The following is a 20278-nucleotide window of genomic DNA, read 5'->3' as shown; positions in this document are numbered from 1 at the left end:
GGCAGTGGCCAGCCGACAGCATAGTATATTCCATTGAATGGCCTCACCGCTTACTTTAGCACGAGTGGATGGGATCTGCGTTATTAAAGTGAGGCAGCAGGTGTCTATATATACAATATATATTCATACACACACACACACACACACACACACACACACACACACACACACACACACACACACACACACACACACGCATGTGTGTAAAGCAGGGGACAGCTACACAAAGCGATGTGCGTGTGTGAGATCAGTATGATAGACAGGTTGGCGATGCTAGGTTTCCTAGACCCGCTGCCTGGCCTGGTCCGCTGTGGGCTGGTGTGAAGGTCAAGGAGGAATCAGTCAGCCATCACTGCACTGCAGGATCCTTAACGCTGCTACGAGACAATGAGGGGGAGAGGAAATAAATACTAGAGGGGGGGGGAAAGGTCAACGCAGCTCATCACATTTCCTCCGTCTCCGTCCTTCACAATGCTTCCCTGTGATAGCGCTCTGCCTGTCTGCGTTCCACTTTTTAAAAAGCCTTCATGGTTGAAAAAGCCATGTTCAGCCGTCTCAGAGTTACTGCGGACGTAAGCTAGATGTTCCTCTCTTAGACGAGCACTTCCCCGCCTACGGAGTTCTGCACACACATACCTCACCCTTAGTCTGCAGTCTGATATGAGACTCCAGTGTCTTCTGTTCCACGCACGCTCGTGCCGAGATTCACAAGGTTGGAAAACACACGTTCGCTTTTGGAGAACGTCTTCGGTTCGCTCAAGCTCTGTATACCACATCCAGAGACACATGATAATACCAGGCAACAATGATTACTTTGAGTGAAGGTGCATAAAAGCGTCTGCTCTATTATGAGGTTCAGCCAGTCAGTCAGTCATCCTGTCAGCCAGTCAGTCAGTCAGTCCCTGTTTTAGTGATGGTGTTTGGCACTGCTGCTGTCATCACTGTGCCCCCCCCCCCCCCCCCTCCCAGCTGGACCTGTGGTATGTGATCCTGAACGGGGCGGTGGAGATCAGCCACCCAGACAGCCGCATGGAGACCCTCTGCATGGGCAACAGCTTCGGCATCTCCCCCTCCCTGGACAAGCAGTACATGAGCGGAGTGTTGCGCACCAAGGGGGACGACTGCCAGGTGAGTTGCTCTTCTCTCACAGAGATATTTGGACTCCTAGCGTCTGGACTCCTAGGCTTGAGTCTCAAATCACACCCTATTTCCTGTATAGTGCACTACGGGCCCTGGGACCCTAATGGATCCTGCTCAAAATCAGTACACTATATCGTGATTAGGGTTGCGGTTTGGGGGCGCTGACTTTCATTTCACTGTGAATGGCCGAGTCGAGGCGGCCCGCTCGACCTCTTGTCAGACTGCTATGATAACCCCATTATACTGAGCAAGGAGCAGCCTCATCGAGAAATGAAATGGGAACTTTTCATTCCCTTTTGACAATAGGGTTGGATGATTTAAGATGGCGGTGTTCTTGTGTTCCTTGCGAATACAGAGATGGCTGGTATAAACGTAGTGTTGGGATCTATGGTTTAAATGTAAGTGATGGTACAGAGGTTTTGTATCATTTCAGCCAGTAGTTTTCAAAGTAGCACCCAAGAGCCAAAATGGGTCCCCCGACAATTGAGCACAATTGTGTACGACGTATTCCATTTCTATGATACGTCACGTCCCGCAATAGAAATATTACAATCTGCAATTCATATGATATGTTACGAAATTCCAATTCGTAAGTGCTTAAGATAGTGTTTAATCTCTTTTAAAACGGTGTTGACTTTCACAAGCAAAAGGAGGGCTAGGTTGAAGAGCTGTTGCTTAGTCATACAGAAGGGGAACCAGGTCTTAATATAGAGATGGGAGACAGCAGTTGTAAAAGTAGCCTGCCGCTCGAGAAGTGGTTTGAGCTACTCTCTCTGTCACTACCCAGTTTCTACACGAACAATGTCTAGTTCCGTGAAGAGCTCTTCCACCAGAAGCGTTGTTTTCTGTCACTGTTTCACACCCGGAACGACAGCCCAGTGAGACGGCCGCAGGCAGAAAGGTGAACGCCAGCCAGGGGTGTGTAACTTGACCTTTCAGCCAGGTGAATGTTCGCTACGGGAGAGTAGCAGGACCAAGATAGTAAACACTAGCCGCAGTATGCTATCATAGATGGACCAGTTGCCAAGGGAGTGGAGCTAGTCTGTTCGCTTGTAGACTAGCATTGCTGGACCAGTAGCACTAGCCACCAGTCATCCATCCCTGCCATGCCTCTCTCCTGCTCCCGGGGTTCTTCCGTGTTACTGTTTGAGTACCCAGCTCTAGTGCGGAGCACCAGGCTCCTGTACTATAAGTTCACCCGCTGTCCCCATGTCATTGTGGACCAGTTTGTGTGCATCGCCCAAGAGGACTACTGGCGGATCCTCAACCATGTGGAGAAGAACACACACAAGGTGGAGGAGGAGGGAGAGATCGTCATGGTGAAGGAACATCGCGAGCTGGACCGCAGCGGCACCAGGAAGGGACACATCGTCATCAAGGTGAGGAACAAAATATAAGAGTTAAAAGGCCTTTTTGCCGGACACAGATTAGGCTATCCCTAGTCCAGAATGATGATCCCCCCCCCCCCCCCCGTTGAGTTTACATGTCAGTCCAAGTCTAGCTTTAGGGTGTAATCTGTCTGAGAAATCGTCTTAAAATGTTCATAATTGGCTTTGTTTGAATGTATGCAGAGACTACCTACCTGTGACTGCCACCGTGTTCTGCTGTCGCTCCTGTAGACGCTATTGTTTTTGCGTGCGGCCTATTGTCCACCCCCTTAATCGGTCTCCAAGACTCCGTAAACAGCCAGCTATTGATCTACTGATGGACTAGACTGCTTTCCTTGTCTTCATCTCCTAAGACTCCTTCGTTCCCCCAAACACATACAGTACAGACGGGTGGCTGATCTGATCCTCACTTCTGTATTCTTGTCTTTCAATCATTTGAAAACGGCTCACTTTAATTACTATTGCCCTAAAAACACACTCGGTTTCCGTGGTGATCTCTTCTTGTCAGGTGACTGCTCACACAAGGTTTGCTTTGAAGTGCTATCCTTTCACCCAATTCCATTTTTTCTTAAAGTAATCCAAAATGACTTTGATCTCCTTGGTGAAAATACTGTCTTAATTGCTACCGAGGGAACTTATAAAGTTGTATTGGATTGAATTGAGAGTTGGAATGCATTCGTGATTTAATGTGTCTGTCCACTCAGGGCACCCCAGAGCGTTTGATATTGCACCTGGTGGAGGAGCCATCGGTGGTTGACCCCACCTACATCGAAGACTTCCTCCTCACCTACCGCACCTTCCTCTCCAGCCCCATGGAAGTCGGCAAGAAGCTGCTCGAGTGGTTCAAAGTCGACAGCCTCAGAGACACGGTGTGTACAGTACTGTGTGTGTGCGTGTGAGCGTGCACATGTATGTGTGCTTCCTTATGTGAAGGCGTGGGTATGCTACACAGTAATCAATACAACTTGTGCCAGGTCAGCGTTCTTGGTTGTACGGGGGATTTGTCCCGTCCAGATACTCTCATAGTGCATAAATGATTTAACATAAGATTAGTCTTGTGCTGTCAATAGTCTGTATTGGCATGTAATTTGTTGTGTAATCATTCTTCCTCTTAAAGGGGCCCTTCCCTTCAAAGAGAGAGTCGCTGTTTGTAGCTCTGTCTGCGGTGTGGTTGCTTCATTGTGTGCGAAGATGACCTTTGTTTAGATTCTAACAATGCTACTCTTATTTATTTTTTTCACCCACTGCATTTCCGAACTCTTGCAGTTCTCTATGATAGAGTGCATTCAGAAAGTATTCATACCCCTTGACTTATTCAAAAAAAAATTGTTACAGCCTGAATTCAAAATAGATGTCATATCTTTTTTTTCTCTCACCCATCTACACACAAATACCCCATAATGACAAAGTGAAAACATGTTTTTTGAAATGTTTGCAAGTTTAGTGAAAATGAAATGCAGATATATCTAGTATTCATTCCCCTGAGTGTTAGTACTTTGTAGAAGCGCATTTGGCGGTGATTACAGCTTTGAGTCGTCTTGGGTATGTCTGTATCAGCTTTGCACATCTGGATTTGTGGATTTTCCCCCGTTCTTCCTTGCAGATTTTCTCAAACTCTGTTAAGTTAGATGGGGAGTGGCAGTTAACAGCAATCTTCAAGTCTTTTCACAGATTTTCAATGGGATTAAAGTCTGGGCTTTGGCTGGACCACTCAAGGACTTTCACATTCTTGTTCTGAAGCCATTACAGCATTGCTTTGCATCTATGCTTACGGTCATTGTCTTGTTAGAATGTAAATCTTCGCCCCAGTCTAAGGTTGTTTGCTCTCTGAAGCAGATTCTCATCCAGGATTTACCTGTATTTGGCTCCGTTCATTGTTCCCCCTATCCTTACCAGTCTCCCAGTCCTTGCCGCTGAAATGCATCCCCATAACATGATGCTGCCACCGCCATGCTTCACGGTGGGGATGGTTTTAGAGGTGTGATGAGCTGTGCCTGGTTTTCTGCGTTCAGGCCAAAGAGTACAATTTTTGTTTTATCAGACCGCAGAATTTTTTGCCGTATGATCTCAGTCTTTCACGTGCCTTTTTTACAAGCGGTGCCTTTTTCTCAGGAGTGGCTTCCATCTGGCCACATTCCCATAAAACCCAGTTTGGTGAAGTGCTGGAGAGGATTTCCCATCTCAGTCAAGGAACTCTGTAGTTCTGTCAGAGTGGTCATTTGATTCTTGGTTACCGCCTTGACCAAGGTCCTTCTTTCCCAGTTGCTACATTTGGTCAGCCGGCCAGCTCTAGGCAGAGTCTGTGTAGTTCCATTTTTTTTCCCACTTCCCAATGATGGAGACCATTGTGCTCTTGGAAACTTTCAACACTAGAAATGTTTTCATCCCCTTTCCCACAGTTCTATCTCGGCGATCTATGGACAGTTCCTCGGACTTCATGGTATAGATTCTTCTCTGACATGCACTGTCAGCTGCAGGATCTTATATAGACATGTGTTTTTCTTTCGAATCAAAGTTGCCGTGAAATCTCACGCACGATCAAAATAAATTGTGTGCACCCGAGCTCGATTTGGAGTAGCATAGTAGAAATGGATGTGAAAACTTAAATGTAAGTGAAATAGTTCTGTATTTAATTTTCAATACATTTGCTAATATTTCTAGAAACGTGTTTTCACTTTGTCATTATGGAGTATTGTGTGTAGATTGGTGAGTGGAACATATATTTAACCCATTTTGAATTCGAGCTGTAACACAACAAAGTGTGGAATAAGTCAAGAGGTATCTTTAGCCTCTGCTAAAATTGAATGTTTCAAGTTTGGAGTTTGCTGCTTTTCAGAAAATATACAGGATTCTCTATGTTTGTTGACTAAGCTTTGACAGCCTTGTTTCGCTGTGTAGGTGACACGCATAGTGTTGTTATGGGTGAACAACCATTTCAACGACTTTGAAGGTGACCCAGCCATGACAAGGTTCCTTGAAGACTTTGAGAAGCTGCTGGAAACCACAGTAAGATCACCTTTCCCATATTGTGTCTATACTTAACGGTGCGTCCCAAATGGCACTCTATTCCCTATAGTGCACTACTATTGGCCAAAGCACTATTGAGCCCTGGTCAAAAGTAGTGCACTATATAATGAATAGGTGTTCACACCGTCACTGAACTAAAGCCTCACACCTTCAGCTTCACTCTGTGGTCAGACAGACGTACGGAGCTTCTGTCTGTGGGTGTAACAACTCTGCGGTTGAGCCAGATGTGTTAGCTGTTAGCCCAGGTCAGTTGAGTGAGTGAGTAGGTGTTGAACCCGGTTCTGTTCCTTTTAGAAAATGAAGGGTCACCTGAGGCTACTGAACATAGCGTGTGCAGCCAAGGCCAAGTGGAGGCAGATCACTCTGCAGAAACCGTCCAGAGAGTCCCCGCTCTACTTCAGCCTGCATGGCGGCAGCGAGAGGGGTTTCGGCATCTTCGTGGAGTCGGTGGAGGGGGGCAGCAAGGCCGCGGAGGCTGGACTCAAACGGGGAGACCAGGTAGGGGAAGTGTTTACTCGTGTTTTAATGTTTTTATATTGTACTGTTAATATTCAAAGAAAACGCTGTTGCTTTTGCTTTTTGAAGTCCATGTTTTTTTTCTTCCATTTCATACGGTTTAGATTGCTGTTCAGATGCCCTTTGCGGGTGTAGTTTCAGTAACAAGTGCAGTTGACTCGAAGCTCTCTTGTGTTTTCCTCGTTCAGATAATGGAGATCAATGGTCAGAACTTTGAGAACGTCTCCTACGTCAAAGCTATGGACTTCCTGAGGAACAACACACACCTCTCCCTCACAGTCAAGACTAACATCTTCGGTTAGTACAATCTGCCCTCTTACCATAACTAGGATTATTTCATTAACGATGCAGGACCATCTGCAATTAAAATGCCAGATGTCAACAGTAGTCTGTACCTGGGTCTGTGTCTGTATCTGTGGCCGGTCGTGTGTTGGGTTGCAAAATGCTTGTAACTTTCTCAAGTTTCCCAAGTCTTCCAACCGTACTTTCTGGAAAACCTGGGAATTATCAGGATTTTACAACCCTATTTTACAACCCTAGTTCTGTGACCTGCGTCTTGCCATTCACCCACTAACCCTCCTCTCCTCTCCCCAGTGTTCAAAGAGCTGCTGAGCCGGATCGTTCACGAGAAGAAGAATGGCGTTCCGCACATCCCCAAGATCCAGGAGAAGAAGGGCAACCGCTTCTCCATCCCTGACCTGCCTGGAGACATGGAGTTCCCCACAGACCACAAGGCCACCAAGAAGATGAAGGCCAACACCGTTTCTGGGGGACGGAACAAGATCAGGAAGATGCTAGAGAAGACCCGCTTCAGCATCCTACCACCTAAACCCTTCAGGTAGGAGAGTATTGTGTTGTATTTGTTTGTATTCACTGGGCTTTAAGGTAAAAGGGAGTCATCGTCATCATCCTCGATTTCGCTCCATATCAGCGACAGCTGGACCATTCTCATTCGCTCTACCCTTAAAAGCTTTTAAAGTTATTGTAGATTAAAGGAAAAGCTTTTTTTGGGGAGGGTCTGTTCTTTGAAAACATAAACATGCAATTTTAGTCCTTCATACCTTCCATTGGACTCATTATGATCCGTACTGTTTCAGTGCAGGGTGAGAACGAAACAGTGTTACTTGCCCAGGGAGACGTTGGCAACGCTCTCACGTAAAGTTCTGCCTTTCCCCTCGACGCACGCTCTGCTCCGTCAGCTCTCGTGTAATCGCCCTGCATTTCAGGAAACCGTTTAGTGTCATTTAGCCGTTGATCTGCCATAGCCAACAACTGTATCTAAATCACATCGCTTTCATTCATGTTTCATTCCATTTACTCCGCGGGGACTTAGAGAGAGTGGAAATGAGAGACTGATTGGGGAGCATCACGCTTCTTTAGTAGTCTATCTGTTATAGACCGACAATGTGATAGAACGTGGTAGTAGCGCACCGCGGCGGATGCTAGTAGCTAGCGATTACGGTACACGCCATCAACAGCTTTGTGTGTGGTCGTTCTTCGTGCTGGGGTAGTGAGGTCAGTGTATGATTTCAGACGTCAGTCACTTCTGATGCTGGGCCTTATGCTGTCAACTCATTGGGCTGCTGATGTGATGGAACATGTCCTTTTCTCTCTACTTAGGCTGTGTCCCAAACGGCACCCTATTCCCCGCGTTTTATTTTGACCAGGGCCCATAAGGGAATAGTGAACCGTTTGGGACCCAGGCTTAGTGTAATAAACAGTGGTGAAGACCGTACAAAGGGCAAGTACAGGTCTCCATCTTTATTCCGCTTGTGTGATACTTGAGTCATGTGCCTTTTCTGATGGCGATGGTAGCAGGAGGATGGACAGGTCAACGAAGGTAGCCTAGTGGCGGCAGGTAGCCTAGTGGTTAGAGCGTTGGACTAGTAACCGGGAAGGTTACAAGATCGAATCCCCGAGCTGACGAGGTATAAAAATCTGTCGTTCTGCCCCTGAACAAGGCAGTTAACCCACTGTTCCTAGGCCGTCATTGAAAATAAGAATTTGTTCTTTACTGACTTGCCTAGTTAAATGAAGGTAAAATAAAAATATATAAATAAATACAAATAATGTAGGCTACTCCCTGCAGTATTCTACAGTAGGCAAGTCACATGACTGCCTGGCTTTGCTGCTGGGTCATATATTGATCAACCAGTTGATTTACTGGGATTCCATTGGCAGCCAATAGACTAGGTAGTTTGAGCTGGACATGAATGGTGGTGATTTGACGAGACGACTGCAAGGGATAGCCAGGGTATGTATCATCTCACCTCTTAAACTCTCCTTCTTATACACATTATCTGTGTTTAAAAGTGTATAAGTAGATATATCAGCCATTTGTCAAAAGCAGGCTGTCCTGTGGGTTTCCTGATGTAAATGTGCACTGAGTGTACAAAACATTTACGATATAATATTGAGTTGCACCCTATTTTACCCTCAGAACAGCCTCAATTCGTCTGAGCATGGACTTTACAAGGTGTCAAAAGCGTTCCACAGGGATGCTGGCCCATGTTGACTCCAATGCTCCCCACAGTTGTGTCAGTTTGGCTGGGTGTCCTTTGGGTGGCGGACCATTCTTGATACACACGGGAAACTGTTGAGCGTGAATAACCCAGCAGCGTTGCAGTTCTTGACACTTAAACTGGTGCGCCTGCCACCTACTGCCATACCCCGTTCAAAGGCACTTCAATCTTTTGTCTTGCTCATTCACCCTCTGAATGGCACACATACACAATCCATGTCTCAATTGTCTCAAGGCTTAAAAATTCTTCATTAACTTGTCTCCTCCCCTTCATCTACACTGATTTGAAGTGGATTTAGCAGGTCACATCAATAAGGGAACATTGCTTTCACCTGGATTCACCTGGTCATTCTATGTTTTGTACACTCAGTGTATATTGGATGTGTAAATGTATATTCAATACTTTTAGTATATCTGATTAGTGTGAGGTTATCAGTTAAGTCAATGATGATTGGTTCAACTAAATAAGGAAACAATCGTTTTTCACTACTTTTGTGTCTGCCCGTGTGTGTGTTTGACTGAGATGTGTGTAGGTACATCACAGGAGGTTGGTGGCACCTTAATTGGCAGGAGGATGGACTCGTGGTAACGGCTGGAGCGGAATCCGTGGAATGGTATCAAGCACCTGGTTTGCTGCCATTCCCTTTACTCTGTTCCAGCCGTTATTATGAGCCGTCCTCCCCTCCGCAGCCTCCACTGAGGTACATTTACTGAATGTCTGTCTGTCTGTCACGTCTGTCTGTCACGTCTGTCTGTCACGTCTGTCTGTCACGTCTGTCTGTCACGTCTGTCTGTAACGTCTGTCTGTAAAATCTGTCTGTCTGTCTGTCTGTAACATCTGTCTGTCTGTCTGTAACGTCTGTCTGTCTGTAACGTCTGTCTGTCTGTCTGTAACGTCTGTCTGTCTGTAACGTCTGTCTGTCTGTAACGTCTGTCTGTCTGTCTGTAACGTCTGTCTGTCTGTAACGTCTGTCTGTCTGTCTGTCTGTAACGTCTGTCTGTAACGTCTGTCTGTCTGTCTCTGTCTGTCTGTCTGTCTCCGTCTGTCTGTCTGTCTCTGTCTGTCTCTGTCTGTCTGTAACGTCCAGTGTCTGGATACTGTGGCCTTGCCCGTCGTCTCATTATCTGCCTGTCTGTGTTGTTGCTGCTCAGTGCTAACATGCCGCTGGCACACTGTACTGTACTGCAGCCTTGTTGTTCTCATGCTCTTCACTGTCCTCTGTTCCTCCTCTAACTGCCTCACCTGCACAGGCGACTCTTTGGGTAAGACACTTGTTGTGTAATTTAGTTCCCTCATTCACTGGCAACGTGGAGAAAACGCAGTATGTGTTCCAAATGGCACCCTTTTCCCTATATGGGCCCTGGGCATTCAGTGCACTACGTAGGGCATAGGGTGCCATATCTGACGCGGGCGCACACAGTCATTGTAGGCAGGGAGGAATTCAGCAATGACCTTTTTAACGGAAAGCCCGGAGGACTGCATTGGGATCTTCATGCGGGGGGGGGGGGGGAATCCTTCAGAATCTCTGCACGCATTCCTGATGCTACCGAGGCATCCGTGAAACGTGTAGATGTTCTCTGCTGTTCCTACCGTACCAGTTTATTCCCCTCTGTAGCATTCTCTGCAGCTTCACGGTCGGTTAGAGTAGAGCTTGAGAATGCGGTGAAGTATTGGGTCGAGTTCAGGGTGATGCGATTCTACACTCGTTTGTGCTTCCATGTGCAGCTTTCTTCTCATTTGTCGGCTTCACATCCCATAGTGCTTCACTTCACGTTTAATGCATGCAACACACCGTAGTATTAAGGACATGGCATGTATGAATTTGATTGGGATTGGAGTGTAACATAAGGTGCTTGCCTATAATAGTATTCTGAAAAGTGCTCACGTACCTAACCTAGGCGTAATGTAGACATCTGAATCACCGTGGGCCGTGTAGGGCTAAGACTGAGTTTTGAGGTATGAGGAAGTAGAGTTTAAACGTTTGGTTGAATCACACGTTACTGAGGAATGTGATTGGCATTAGGACTTTCTGCGGGAGTACATATGATAGATTCCTATCTGTGACGCGTGTATGTTTCTGTGTGTCTATGTCGGTAAGTTGTTATGTCTGATATGTGTTGTCTTGGTTTTATGGTGTGTCTATGTCGGTAAGTTGTTATGTGAGCTCTGCTAACCGCGCTAGCCTGGTCCCTGGTCTCTTTGTACTGTCTTGTCAAGCCCTATGGTCATCGTCACGCCAAACCATTGGAGTCGGCAAGACCGCACAAAAGGATCTGGGACCAGCAGGCTATGTTGGTCCCGTATCACTGTGTGTGTCATTTGGGGGAGGAGGGGCCTTGGAAGTGTCAATCAGTTAGTCCACCTGTGTGTGGACCAGCATCCCAAAATCTAAAACGGACCTTTACCTTAACCATAAGCCAAATTCTTACTGACCGTAACCTAATTTGAACCAATTCGGGAAATTAGGTCTAGGCTGAAGTATCGCTTTACACGTCAGCCACGTCCCCTTCCGTCTCCAGCAGCTGCGAGGGCCGTTTAAGTACGGAAACAGTCAATTAGAGCTATAGCCTGGAGGCCTGATGATGGTGTGTTGGTGTTCTGACACTGTCAGGGGAGTAGCAATCCAGCCACAAAGACACCACCGCATCCCCCCATCGTAATGAGACCATTCGTCAAAAAGGATCCCATTTGCATATCAGACCCTTTCAATGCGGATGTCTCTCTCTGTCCCTGTTTACCCTCGAGAGTTGACTCGAGACATACTCACCGAGAGGCAGGCCAGGCAAGCAGACCTCTCATCCCAGACCCATTGAAATGTCTGTCTTAAGATTGAATGTCACGCGTAACGGTTGTTTTTTTTCTCGGTGTCTGTACAAAGGCTCCTCATCCTTGCCATCAATCATGCATAGTGTTTGTTTGGGTGTCTGTGCGTGTCTTGTTGATGTGTGTATGTGTGCCCACTGGGCTGTCGCCATCATTCCTGGGCCCGGTTTGTGTTGGGTTTCGGTGCACCCTGCTCGTCAGCCGCGTCATTCATGTGATCTTTCATGGATGGATCTTTGCCAACCCCTTGTGTATCCTTCACTACCTATGAAAGGATTGCTGGGATTGCGGTGCGCTGTAGAGCTATCAAGAACGCCAGGAATGCTTCTTTTAACTGTTGATTTGAATGCAGAGTGATTTGAATATGGCTCTGGGGCCAGGAGTTCCTGACCAAGGGAAACTCGAGCCCATTATCGTAAGGGATCTGACATCCCCTCACATCTCCCTCTCTCTGTCTCTCTTGTGCCACAGTGATGGTGGCGTGGGTCAGTCTCAGGATGACAGCATCGTGGGCACTAAGCAGTGCAGGCACAGCGTGGCCATCATGCCCATCCCTGGCAGCCTCTCATCCAGCAGCCCTGACCTGCTGCAGCCAGCCACTAATGTGTTGGACTTCTCCAATCCAGCAGGTGAAAGACGTGCGCACACACACACACACACACACACACACACACACACACACACACACACACACACACACACACACACACACACACACACACACACTCTTTTCTTGGTTAAATAAGGGTGAGATAAAAACACAGAGGCAGAAGCACTCACTGGCGCTAGGCCAACATCTGACCATTCACTCTCGTGCTCGCCACACGGCGATCACTGCTTGGGTAGTGAAGACTGCGCACTACTCCACTGAGACAATTACCAACTGAAGATGGCCGCATTTTACACAAGTGTTTATCTTGTTCATTTTTCAAGCGCGTGGCCCTCTTCAGACCCGGTTATGTTGGCAATAGGCATAACAGTGGAGCTGTGCGGTGGGAAAACAGCAGTAATTACTCAGGGAGGAATACTTCTCACAGAGAGTGAAAGCACTTCCTGCTTGGAGAAACTCCTCACACTGCTCTGCCCCGCAGGCCCTTGGGTTAATCACAGAATTGATCATTATGAGAACGCCACACACATATAGACACACACACACACACACACTGGTGTTCCGTTTCTCCTCTGTGTCTCAAGCATTTCCATTTCAAGAGCTCGGACATGAAACCGAATTAGAGCCATATGAAAGGGATTAAACGCTGACAGATTTCAGAGCCCATAATTATTGAAACAACTAAGCGGCCTCCCCGAGAAGAGAGGGGAGTGGAGGGGGGAATATGCTTTTGATTTATCCTCCCAATCATTTGTCATTCAGCGCAGCCTGCAGTCAGAGGGTCCAGTCTGCAGCCCCAATATATCACGCACGCCTGTAGAGGACTGCCCCCCCCCCCCCCCCCCCCCCCCCCCCTTCCGCCAAGCCCACTGAGATAGGAGATGAATCATCTTCTATTAGTGCCATTTCTCTTCTCCACCGACCGCGCTCTGGCTCTTTCACTGTGACTGACGGGTAGGTAGGGGGGGGATGTTCAGCGACAAGTGCAGACCCCCCCACCACCCCAGTAGACCCCCCCAACCACTCATTTCAAAGCGGCCCTTTCAGTGTGGGGAGTAATCCCTCACAAATCCTGGCCTCAAATTAGATTAAGGGGGGGATCAGAGAAACTGGAGTTTGGAGTTAAGTACGGTGTTATTCATCTAGGCCTTTGATTGGGTGTAAGAAGGCGTGTGTGTGTGTGTGTGTGTGTGTGTGTGTGTGTGTGTGTGTGTGTGTGTGTGTGTGTGTGTGTGTGTGTGTGTGTGTGTGTGTGTGTGTGTGTGTGTGTGTGTGTGTGTGTGTGTGTGTGTGTGTGTGTGTGTGTGTGTGTGTGTGTGTGACACTGCGGCAGACTCAGATCCCAGCTCTCTGTCCCACACACACTGTGCCTTCCCTCTCTCCCTGATCTGATTATAAACAGATGCTTTAGTGAAAGTCCCTCTGCCCCGCTGACGTTCTCCGTCCTCCCACAACGGGAAAGCTGTCGTTCAAAGTCCTCTCTTTCTCTTCCATGTTTCCAACCACTGTTCACTCCCTCCCTCTCTCTCTCTCTCTCTCTCTCTCTCTCTCTCTCTCTCTCTCTCTCTCTCTCTCTCTCTCTCTCTTTCCTCCTCTGTCTGCTTCCCCAGCCGTGGGCTTCTACTGTAAGTATCTACATGCTCTCTTCCCAGTTTCAGTGGACAACCGGGGCTGTGTTCGTTTTGGCAACATTCAGTTTATGCTTCCAAGTTTCCCCTCCCGTCATTTTTTCCCCTCTTCATTCATGAGCTTTCGAGTTCCGTCTCTCTCTGTGTCATACGTCATGGACCCCAGTCTAAGTTGGGCTCTGCATGGAGGTCTTGGGCCTCGTTCCAAACAGCACACTGTTCCCTTACATAGTGCGCTACATTTGAAAAGAGACCTATGGGACCTGGTCAAATGTAGTGCAACTAATTGGGACCTATCCTTCGCGATGGCTGAATGTGTTTGACTATTTTTATGTCGAAGGAGCTTCGTGTTAAAGTGCCGTGTCGCGTCTGGCCCTGTGCGTCTGGCCCTGTGCGTCTGGCCCTGTGCGTCAGGCCCTGTGCGTCTGGCCCTGTGCTTTCCTCCCAGCTCCGTTGCTCCTCCCCTGTCTGCTAATGCTGCTTTAGGTGGGATTTATATCTCGTGGTTCTGTGACAGAGAGAACAGGAAAAAGGCTTAGCAGGCAGGCCTAGGGGGCGTTAGGTGTTGGGGGGGGAGGGGGGGGGGGGGGGGGGGGGGTAGGAACCCTAATAGCGTTGCGTCAGCAGAATGTACCGAAGATCACCGCCCAAGAGCCAGGAGTCTTTTCTCAGTGGAAAACGGGCTTTTCCTGTGGGGCCGCCATCTTTCTCACGATACAATAAATAATTGGTTTTGTAAATCGTTTTCATTCGTTTAGGGCGGTATTAGTCCTGTCAAGGAGGTGTATAGATAATTACTAGATATGATTGGAGGGTATATGATTGCTCTAGTCTAGACCCTCGGCACAAATCGCCCCCCCACTTTTAGTTTAAGTAGGTTGAAATGGCTGATTATGGCTTAGCCACTGCATTGTATTTAGACTCATCTGCAGCAGTGTTATTGGTGTGGCTCAGTGATTTGTTTCTGCCGATCTTGCTGCTGTAATGGGAATAATGAATGGGGTTTCTAGTTATGGGCTCAGCCATAGTGAGAGATGAGGCCAGAAAGGAGCACATAGCTTCCATAATGGCTGTGGCCTCACAGTCCGTTGAGCACGCTTCACTCTACTCCCTGGGAAACACGGAGGGAGCAGTGGCGTGTTCAATACGGTCATCTGTCAGCCAAGCCCATTCCCCCTTTTATTTATGTTTTCCTCTTGAAGTCATTAGGCTCCCTGCATGACTGCTCCCAGGCACGCGATCCCACCCCCCCGTCCGTCCGTCCGTCCGTCCGTCCTCACTCCCTCCAATGTCATACCTTTATCCACGCTCTTCCCCTCCACCCATACCGCTTAGCGTCCTCCGCTATTCATGTCTCGTTGTTTTACCCTGCTGATGTGTGTGTAATGGACCACAAGCACTTTCATGTGCAAGCAGAGAAAGTCTGAAGTGCTTCTTCCCTTTGGCATATTGGGAAATGCATCTCGCGTGCGTATCCTTTAGCCACGAGGGCGGTTTGCTTCCTTATTTTTAACTTTTGGGTTACCATGGAAATTGTAAACTTTTTTGTTGTTGCTGGAGACTTTTATTTTGGGTCACTATATTTACGCTTCTGTATGAAAGAGATCTGCGTCCCAAATGGCACCCTGTGTCCTATATTATAGTGCACTACTTTTTGACCAGAGCTCTTTGGGTCCTGGTCAAAAAGTAGTGCGCTCTGTAGGGAATAGGGTGCCGTTTGGGACGCATCCGGTGCATTCTGGTATTCCGTCCATCCTAAATCTTCGAAGCTCTTCTCCTCCACTCGTCAGACATTCCAGACCAGGTGATCCGGGTGTTCAAGGCTGACCAGCAGAGCTGTTACATCATCATCAGCAAGGACACCACTGCCAAGGACGTGGTCAGTCACGTGGTCAACGAGTTTGGCCTGAGCGCAGCCCCGGAGAACTACTCCCTCTGTGAAGTGTCGGTCAGCCCCGAGGGCGTCATCAAACAACGCAGGCTACCTGACCAGCTCTCCAAGCTGGCTGACCGCATCCAGCTCAACGGCAGGTAAGACACTGGACGGTGGTCTTAAATACAGGTCTGGGATCAGATTACCCCACCCCAATCCTATCTTTTAACCTTAAAGGGATACAAATTGGGATAATATGATCTGACCCTGTATCAGTTGTTTGGTGAAACTTCTTCCCAGTTGGTTCCCCTCAGGTCTGAAAATTAGTTAGATTGTAGTGAGACGGAGGGACTGCTAAGCCTCCCCTCCTCCTTCCTCCCCATCCCCTCCTCTTCATTCCCAGAAATGCCCTCGTCAGTTAAAATGTCTGCCCTCTTTGCGTCCGCTCTCCCTCTTTGCGTCCGCTCTCCCTCTCTGCGTCCGCTCTCCCTCTGTGTCCGCTCTCCCTCTCTGACTCCGCTCTCCCTCTCTGCGTCCGCTCTCCCTCTCTGAGTCCGCTCTCCCTCTCTGCGTCCTCTCTCCCTCTCTGCGTCCGCTCTCCCTCTCTGAGTCCGCTCTCCCTCTCTGAGTCCGCTCTCCCTCTCTGCGTCCGCTCTCCCTCTCTGCGTCCGCTCTCCCTCTCTGCGTCTGCTCTCCCTCTCTGCGTCCGCTCTCCCTCTCTGCCGCCGCTCCCCCTCTCTGCCACCGCTCTCTGCCGCCGCTCTCCCTCTCTGCTGCCGCTCTCCGTCTCTGCCCCTGCTCCTCTCGTCCCACATCAGACTCATCCTAACTAGGTTAGCATGAATATTTGATCCTCTGTCACTGTGTGTGTGCCTCTCTCTGCAGACTGACTGCACGCTTGGAATAATTAATACATACACAGCCAGCGGGAGCACACAGAGCCCTGGTGCCTTACGGGTAATAGACGCCGGGTAGTGGCCAAAATAGAGCAGCCTAGGCTAGACAATGGAAATCGAAAGACATTCTTGTCTAGTAAGCTTACAGATAGCCTGTGTAGACAACAGTATATAAAAAAACAATATATACAGTTGAAGTCGGAAGTTTACATACACTTAGGTTGGAGTCATTAAAACTAGTTTTTCAACCACTCCACACATTTCTTGTTAACAAACTATAGTTTTGGCAAGTCGGTTAGGACATCTACTTTGTGCATGACACAAGTAATTTTTCCAACAGTTGTTTACAGACAGATTATTTCACTTATAATTCACTGTTACACAATTCCAGTGGGTCAGCAGTTTGCATACACTAAGTTGACTGTGCCTTTAAACAGCTTGGAATATTCCAGAAAAGGATGTCATGGCTTTAGAAGCTTCTGATAGGCTAATTGACATAATTTGAGTCAATTGGAGGTGTACCTGTGGATGTATTTCAAGGCCTACCTTCAAACTCAGTGCCTCTTTGCTTGACATCATGGGAAAATCAAAAGAATTCAGCCAAGACCTCAGAAAGAAATTTGTAGACCTCCACAAGTCTGGTTCATCCTTGGGAGCAATTTCAAAACGCCTGCAGGTACCACGTTCATCTGTACAAACAGTAGTACCCAAGTATAAACACCATGGGACCACACAGCCGTCATACCGCTCAGGAAGGAGACGCGTTCTGTCTCCTAGAGATGAACGTACTTTGGTGCGAAAAGTGCAAATCAATCCCAGAACAACAGCAAAGGACCTTGTGAAGATGCTGGAGGAAACAGGTACAAAAGTATCTATATTCATAGTAAAACGAGTCCTGTATCGACATAACCTGAAAGGCCGCTCAGCCACGAAGAAGCCACTGCTCCAAAAGCGCCATAAAAAAGCCAGACTACGGTTTGCAACTGCACATGGGGACAAAGATCGTACTTTTTGGAGAAATGTCCTCTGGTCTGATGAAACAAAAATATAACTTTGTCTATATTGACCATCGTTATGTTTGGAGGAAAAAGGGGGAGGCTTGCAAGCCGAAGAACACCATCCCAATTATGCGCCACCCTATGGGACATCCGATCACGGCCGGTCGTGTTACAGCCCGGGATCGAACCAGGGTCTGTAGTGACGCCTCTAGCACTGAGACGCAGTGCCTTAGACCGCTGCGCCACTCGGGTGCCCACCGTGTTACATTCAACATCTGTTTGGTGTTGTATTATGCATGTCCCTCTTTCCACCATCCCTCACTTTGTTGCCCCCCTTATCCATGAAAATAGAGCTGTGCCTGGTCGACCTGTTGGGACTTCTCTATGCTTTGAGTAACTGACCCTCGATCTGACTTGGTGGGTGATACACAAGCTTAGCCAGCAGAAACCCTCCAGTCTTCACTCCTGACAAGCCCATACACTCATCTAGCCAGGAGAGTCTCCCCAACCAGCTCCAGCATCAGCCCCTGACCAGCCCCCAGCATCAGCCCAAGTGGCCTTCCAGTCAGCCACAGACAGCTAGAAGCAGCAGCAGGTTCCATGGGGCCAAGCAGCAGAGACCTGGCCCCCTCTACTGTACCCATCACTTATTCAGATCCCCATCCCTGATGCCTTGAGTTGGCAGCGTCGGCCAGGGCATTTTAAGTACACATCAAGTACGATAACGGGCGCCCGGACGTTGCCCCTGAAAAGTGGCACACTGTAAATGTATTGCTGGCCACTGCGTTGCATTCTAGGTTTAGCTGTAGACACATTTTGGCTCCATTAAGAAGCGCTAGTCTAATGTGCTGCTCTTGGACGCTCTCCCAGAAAAGGGCATCGGGGAGAAATGTGTCTCTCTCTCTCTCTCTCTCACCCACCCATGGGAAAATGTATGGCTGTAATGGATCACCACTGTCAGGGCCTCTCTCTCTCTCGCTCTCCCCCCAACACATCTTAATACTGCTGCTGTTTGCTGCTGCCCTGGTGGTGTCGACCAGGGAGTTGACATAGTATACAGACAATACATACAATAACGCAGGCATGTTTATTCATGTGGTTATATATTTTCTAATGATAATGCTGCATTTTATAATTAAGCAATAAGATACCTCTGGGGTTTGTGGTGCATGACCAACGTACCACTCTGCGTTGCGTCGTGCCCACGAACAGCCCTTAGCCGTGGTATATTGGCCATATACCACAAACCCCAGAGGTGCCTTATTGCTACTATAAACTGGTTACCAACATAGTTAGTCATTTCCTGTCATTTCCGCGATATCCCACGGCTTTCAGCCAATCATCATTCAGGGCTAATAATAACTAATTTGTCGTGGAAAAAAATAAAGATCCCGTATTGTTTCTAGACGTGGTCTTGATGTTATGTCTGCTTTGTAATCAACACGTCGTTTTACCGGTACAAACCTTCATTATTACCGTGTGTGTGTGTCCCCTCCCCACCCCCCCCGTCCCCCCCTGTCCCCAGGTACTACCTGAAGAACAACATGGATACGGAGACGTTGTGTTCAGACGATGACGCCCAGGAGCTGCTGAAGGAGAGTCACATCACCCTGCTCCAGCTCAGCACCGTGGAGGTGTGTGTATCTGGTGTATTTACGTGCGCGCGTGTGTGTTTGTGTATTTCTGTGTGTTTAACGGAGGGGTTGAAGACCGTACAGCAGAAGACACGTCCCCCCGTCTCGTATGCGTTAATAAAGTCCGTTGTGTTGTTGTTCAGGTGGCCGCCCAGCTCTCCATGAGGGACTTTGAGCTGTTCCGTAACATCGAGTCCACCGAGTACGTGGACGACCTCTTCAAGCTACTGGACTCCTCGGGGGGAGTCCAGCAGACGCGCCTCAAGCAGTTTGAGGAGGTCATCAACCAGGAGACCTTCTGGGTCGCCACGGAGATCCTGAGGGAGCCCAACGCCATGAAAAGGATGAAGACCATCAAACACTTCATCAAGATCGCTCTGAACTGTAGAGAGTGCAAGAACTTCAACTCCATGTTCGCCATCATCAGGTGAGTTAGTTGGGGTCTGGAGGCCAGGAGACCAGTCCCTCCCTCCCAAGGCAACACTCCCTGTTCTGTCCTCTATCTGTTCCCATTCGAAGCAGTTCGTTGCATCAGCGTGCCCCGCAATCCTACATCTGTCCCTACGACTTATTGCCTGTCCAAATTGAGTCCCAAAACAGTTATGACATTTCTGCTTTGCTATGTTGTTAACTCTGCCTTCTATGGTTTGGCTACATTGAGCTTCTGTTGTCCGTTGTGCTGTTACTTTGACGTGAATCTTCAGGGAACTGTTGTGTGTGTGTCTGTCCGTGTGTGTGTCTGTCCGTGTGTGTGTCTGTCCGTGTGTGTGTCTGTCCGTGTGTGTGTGTGTGTGTGTGTGTGTGTGTGTGTGTGTGTGTGTGTGTGTGTGTGTGTGTGTGTGTGTGTGAGGCAGAGGATGTCCTCAGAGCTTTCTGACAATGGGAATCTGGTTAGGCTCGCTGTGGTCTCCTCACTCAGCCATGGAACGGCCTGGCTGCCGGAGCTCGTGCGTGTTTGCCTGACTCTGCATGTGTGCGTGTCTGTATGCATCTGTGTCGTGTGTGTTCACTACTGTCTGTGTCATCCAATGTGTAACGCGGCCCTCTGTCTCAAGCCCTCTTTAGAGCAATCAGATCAGTCAGTACCCCTGCTGGCTGATAGGCTTGGCTGGCTGGCTGGCTGGCTGGCTGGCTGGCTGGAGACTCCACTTCAGAGCAGAGAACAATGAGGAGGGTAATTCTAGAGCAGCGCTGCCAGGTCTGTCAGGAGAGGGAGGGGGGAA

At 48.4% G+C, this 20278-nt stretch overlaps 1 protein-coding gene across 12 annotated transcripts in view; it reads left to right on the top strand.

Annotated features, from left to right (window-relative positions):
* The window catches only part of LOC129820886 (rap guanine nucleotide exchange factor 6-like), a 134223-nt gene that overhangs the window by 96473 nt on the left and 17472 nt on the right, over positions 1–20278 (top strand). For 5 of the 12 annotated variants that reach the window (XM_055877995.1, XM_055878044.1, XM_055877966.1 and 2 more), the window contains 13 exons: positions 970–1128; positions 2367–2519; positions 3233–3397; positions 5427–5534; positions 5850–6053; positions 6260–6368; positions 6666–6909; positions 9844–9855; positions 11888–12045; positions 13637–13651; positions 15445–15685; positions 18947–19055; positions 19199–19482. In XM_055877995.1, the coding sequence (XP_055733970.1) occupies positions 970–1128; positions 2367–2519; positions 3233–3397; positions 5427–5534; positions 5850–6053; positions 6260–6368; positions 6666–6909; positions 9844–9855; positions 11888–12045; positions 13637–13651; positions 15445–15685; positions 18947–19055; positions 19199–19482 (1961 nt within the window). Of the gene's footprint in view, positions 1–969; positions 1129–2366; positions 2520–3232; positions 3398–5426; positions 5535–5849; positions 6054–6259; positions 6369–6665; positions 6910–9843; positions 9856–11887; positions 12046–13636; positions 13652–15444; positions 15690–18946; positions 19056–19198; positions 19483–20278 lie in introns of those variants that run through there. The other 7 variants (XM_055878012.1, XM_055878019.1, XM_055877975.1 and 4 more) reach the window with 4 other exon arrangements.

Source organism: Salvelinus fontinalis, chromosome 2, assembly GCF_029448725.1.
Source record: "Salvelinus fontinalis isolate EN_2023a chromosome 2, ASM2944872v1, whole genome shotgun sequence".
Taxonomy (NCBI): Eukaryota; Metazoa; Chordata; class Actinopteri; order Salmoniformes; family Salmonidae; genus Salvelinus; species Salvelinus fontinalis.
The sequence above is the reverse complement of the archived record's forward strand: the minus strand, read 5'-3'. Positions and strand labels throughout refer to the sequence as shown.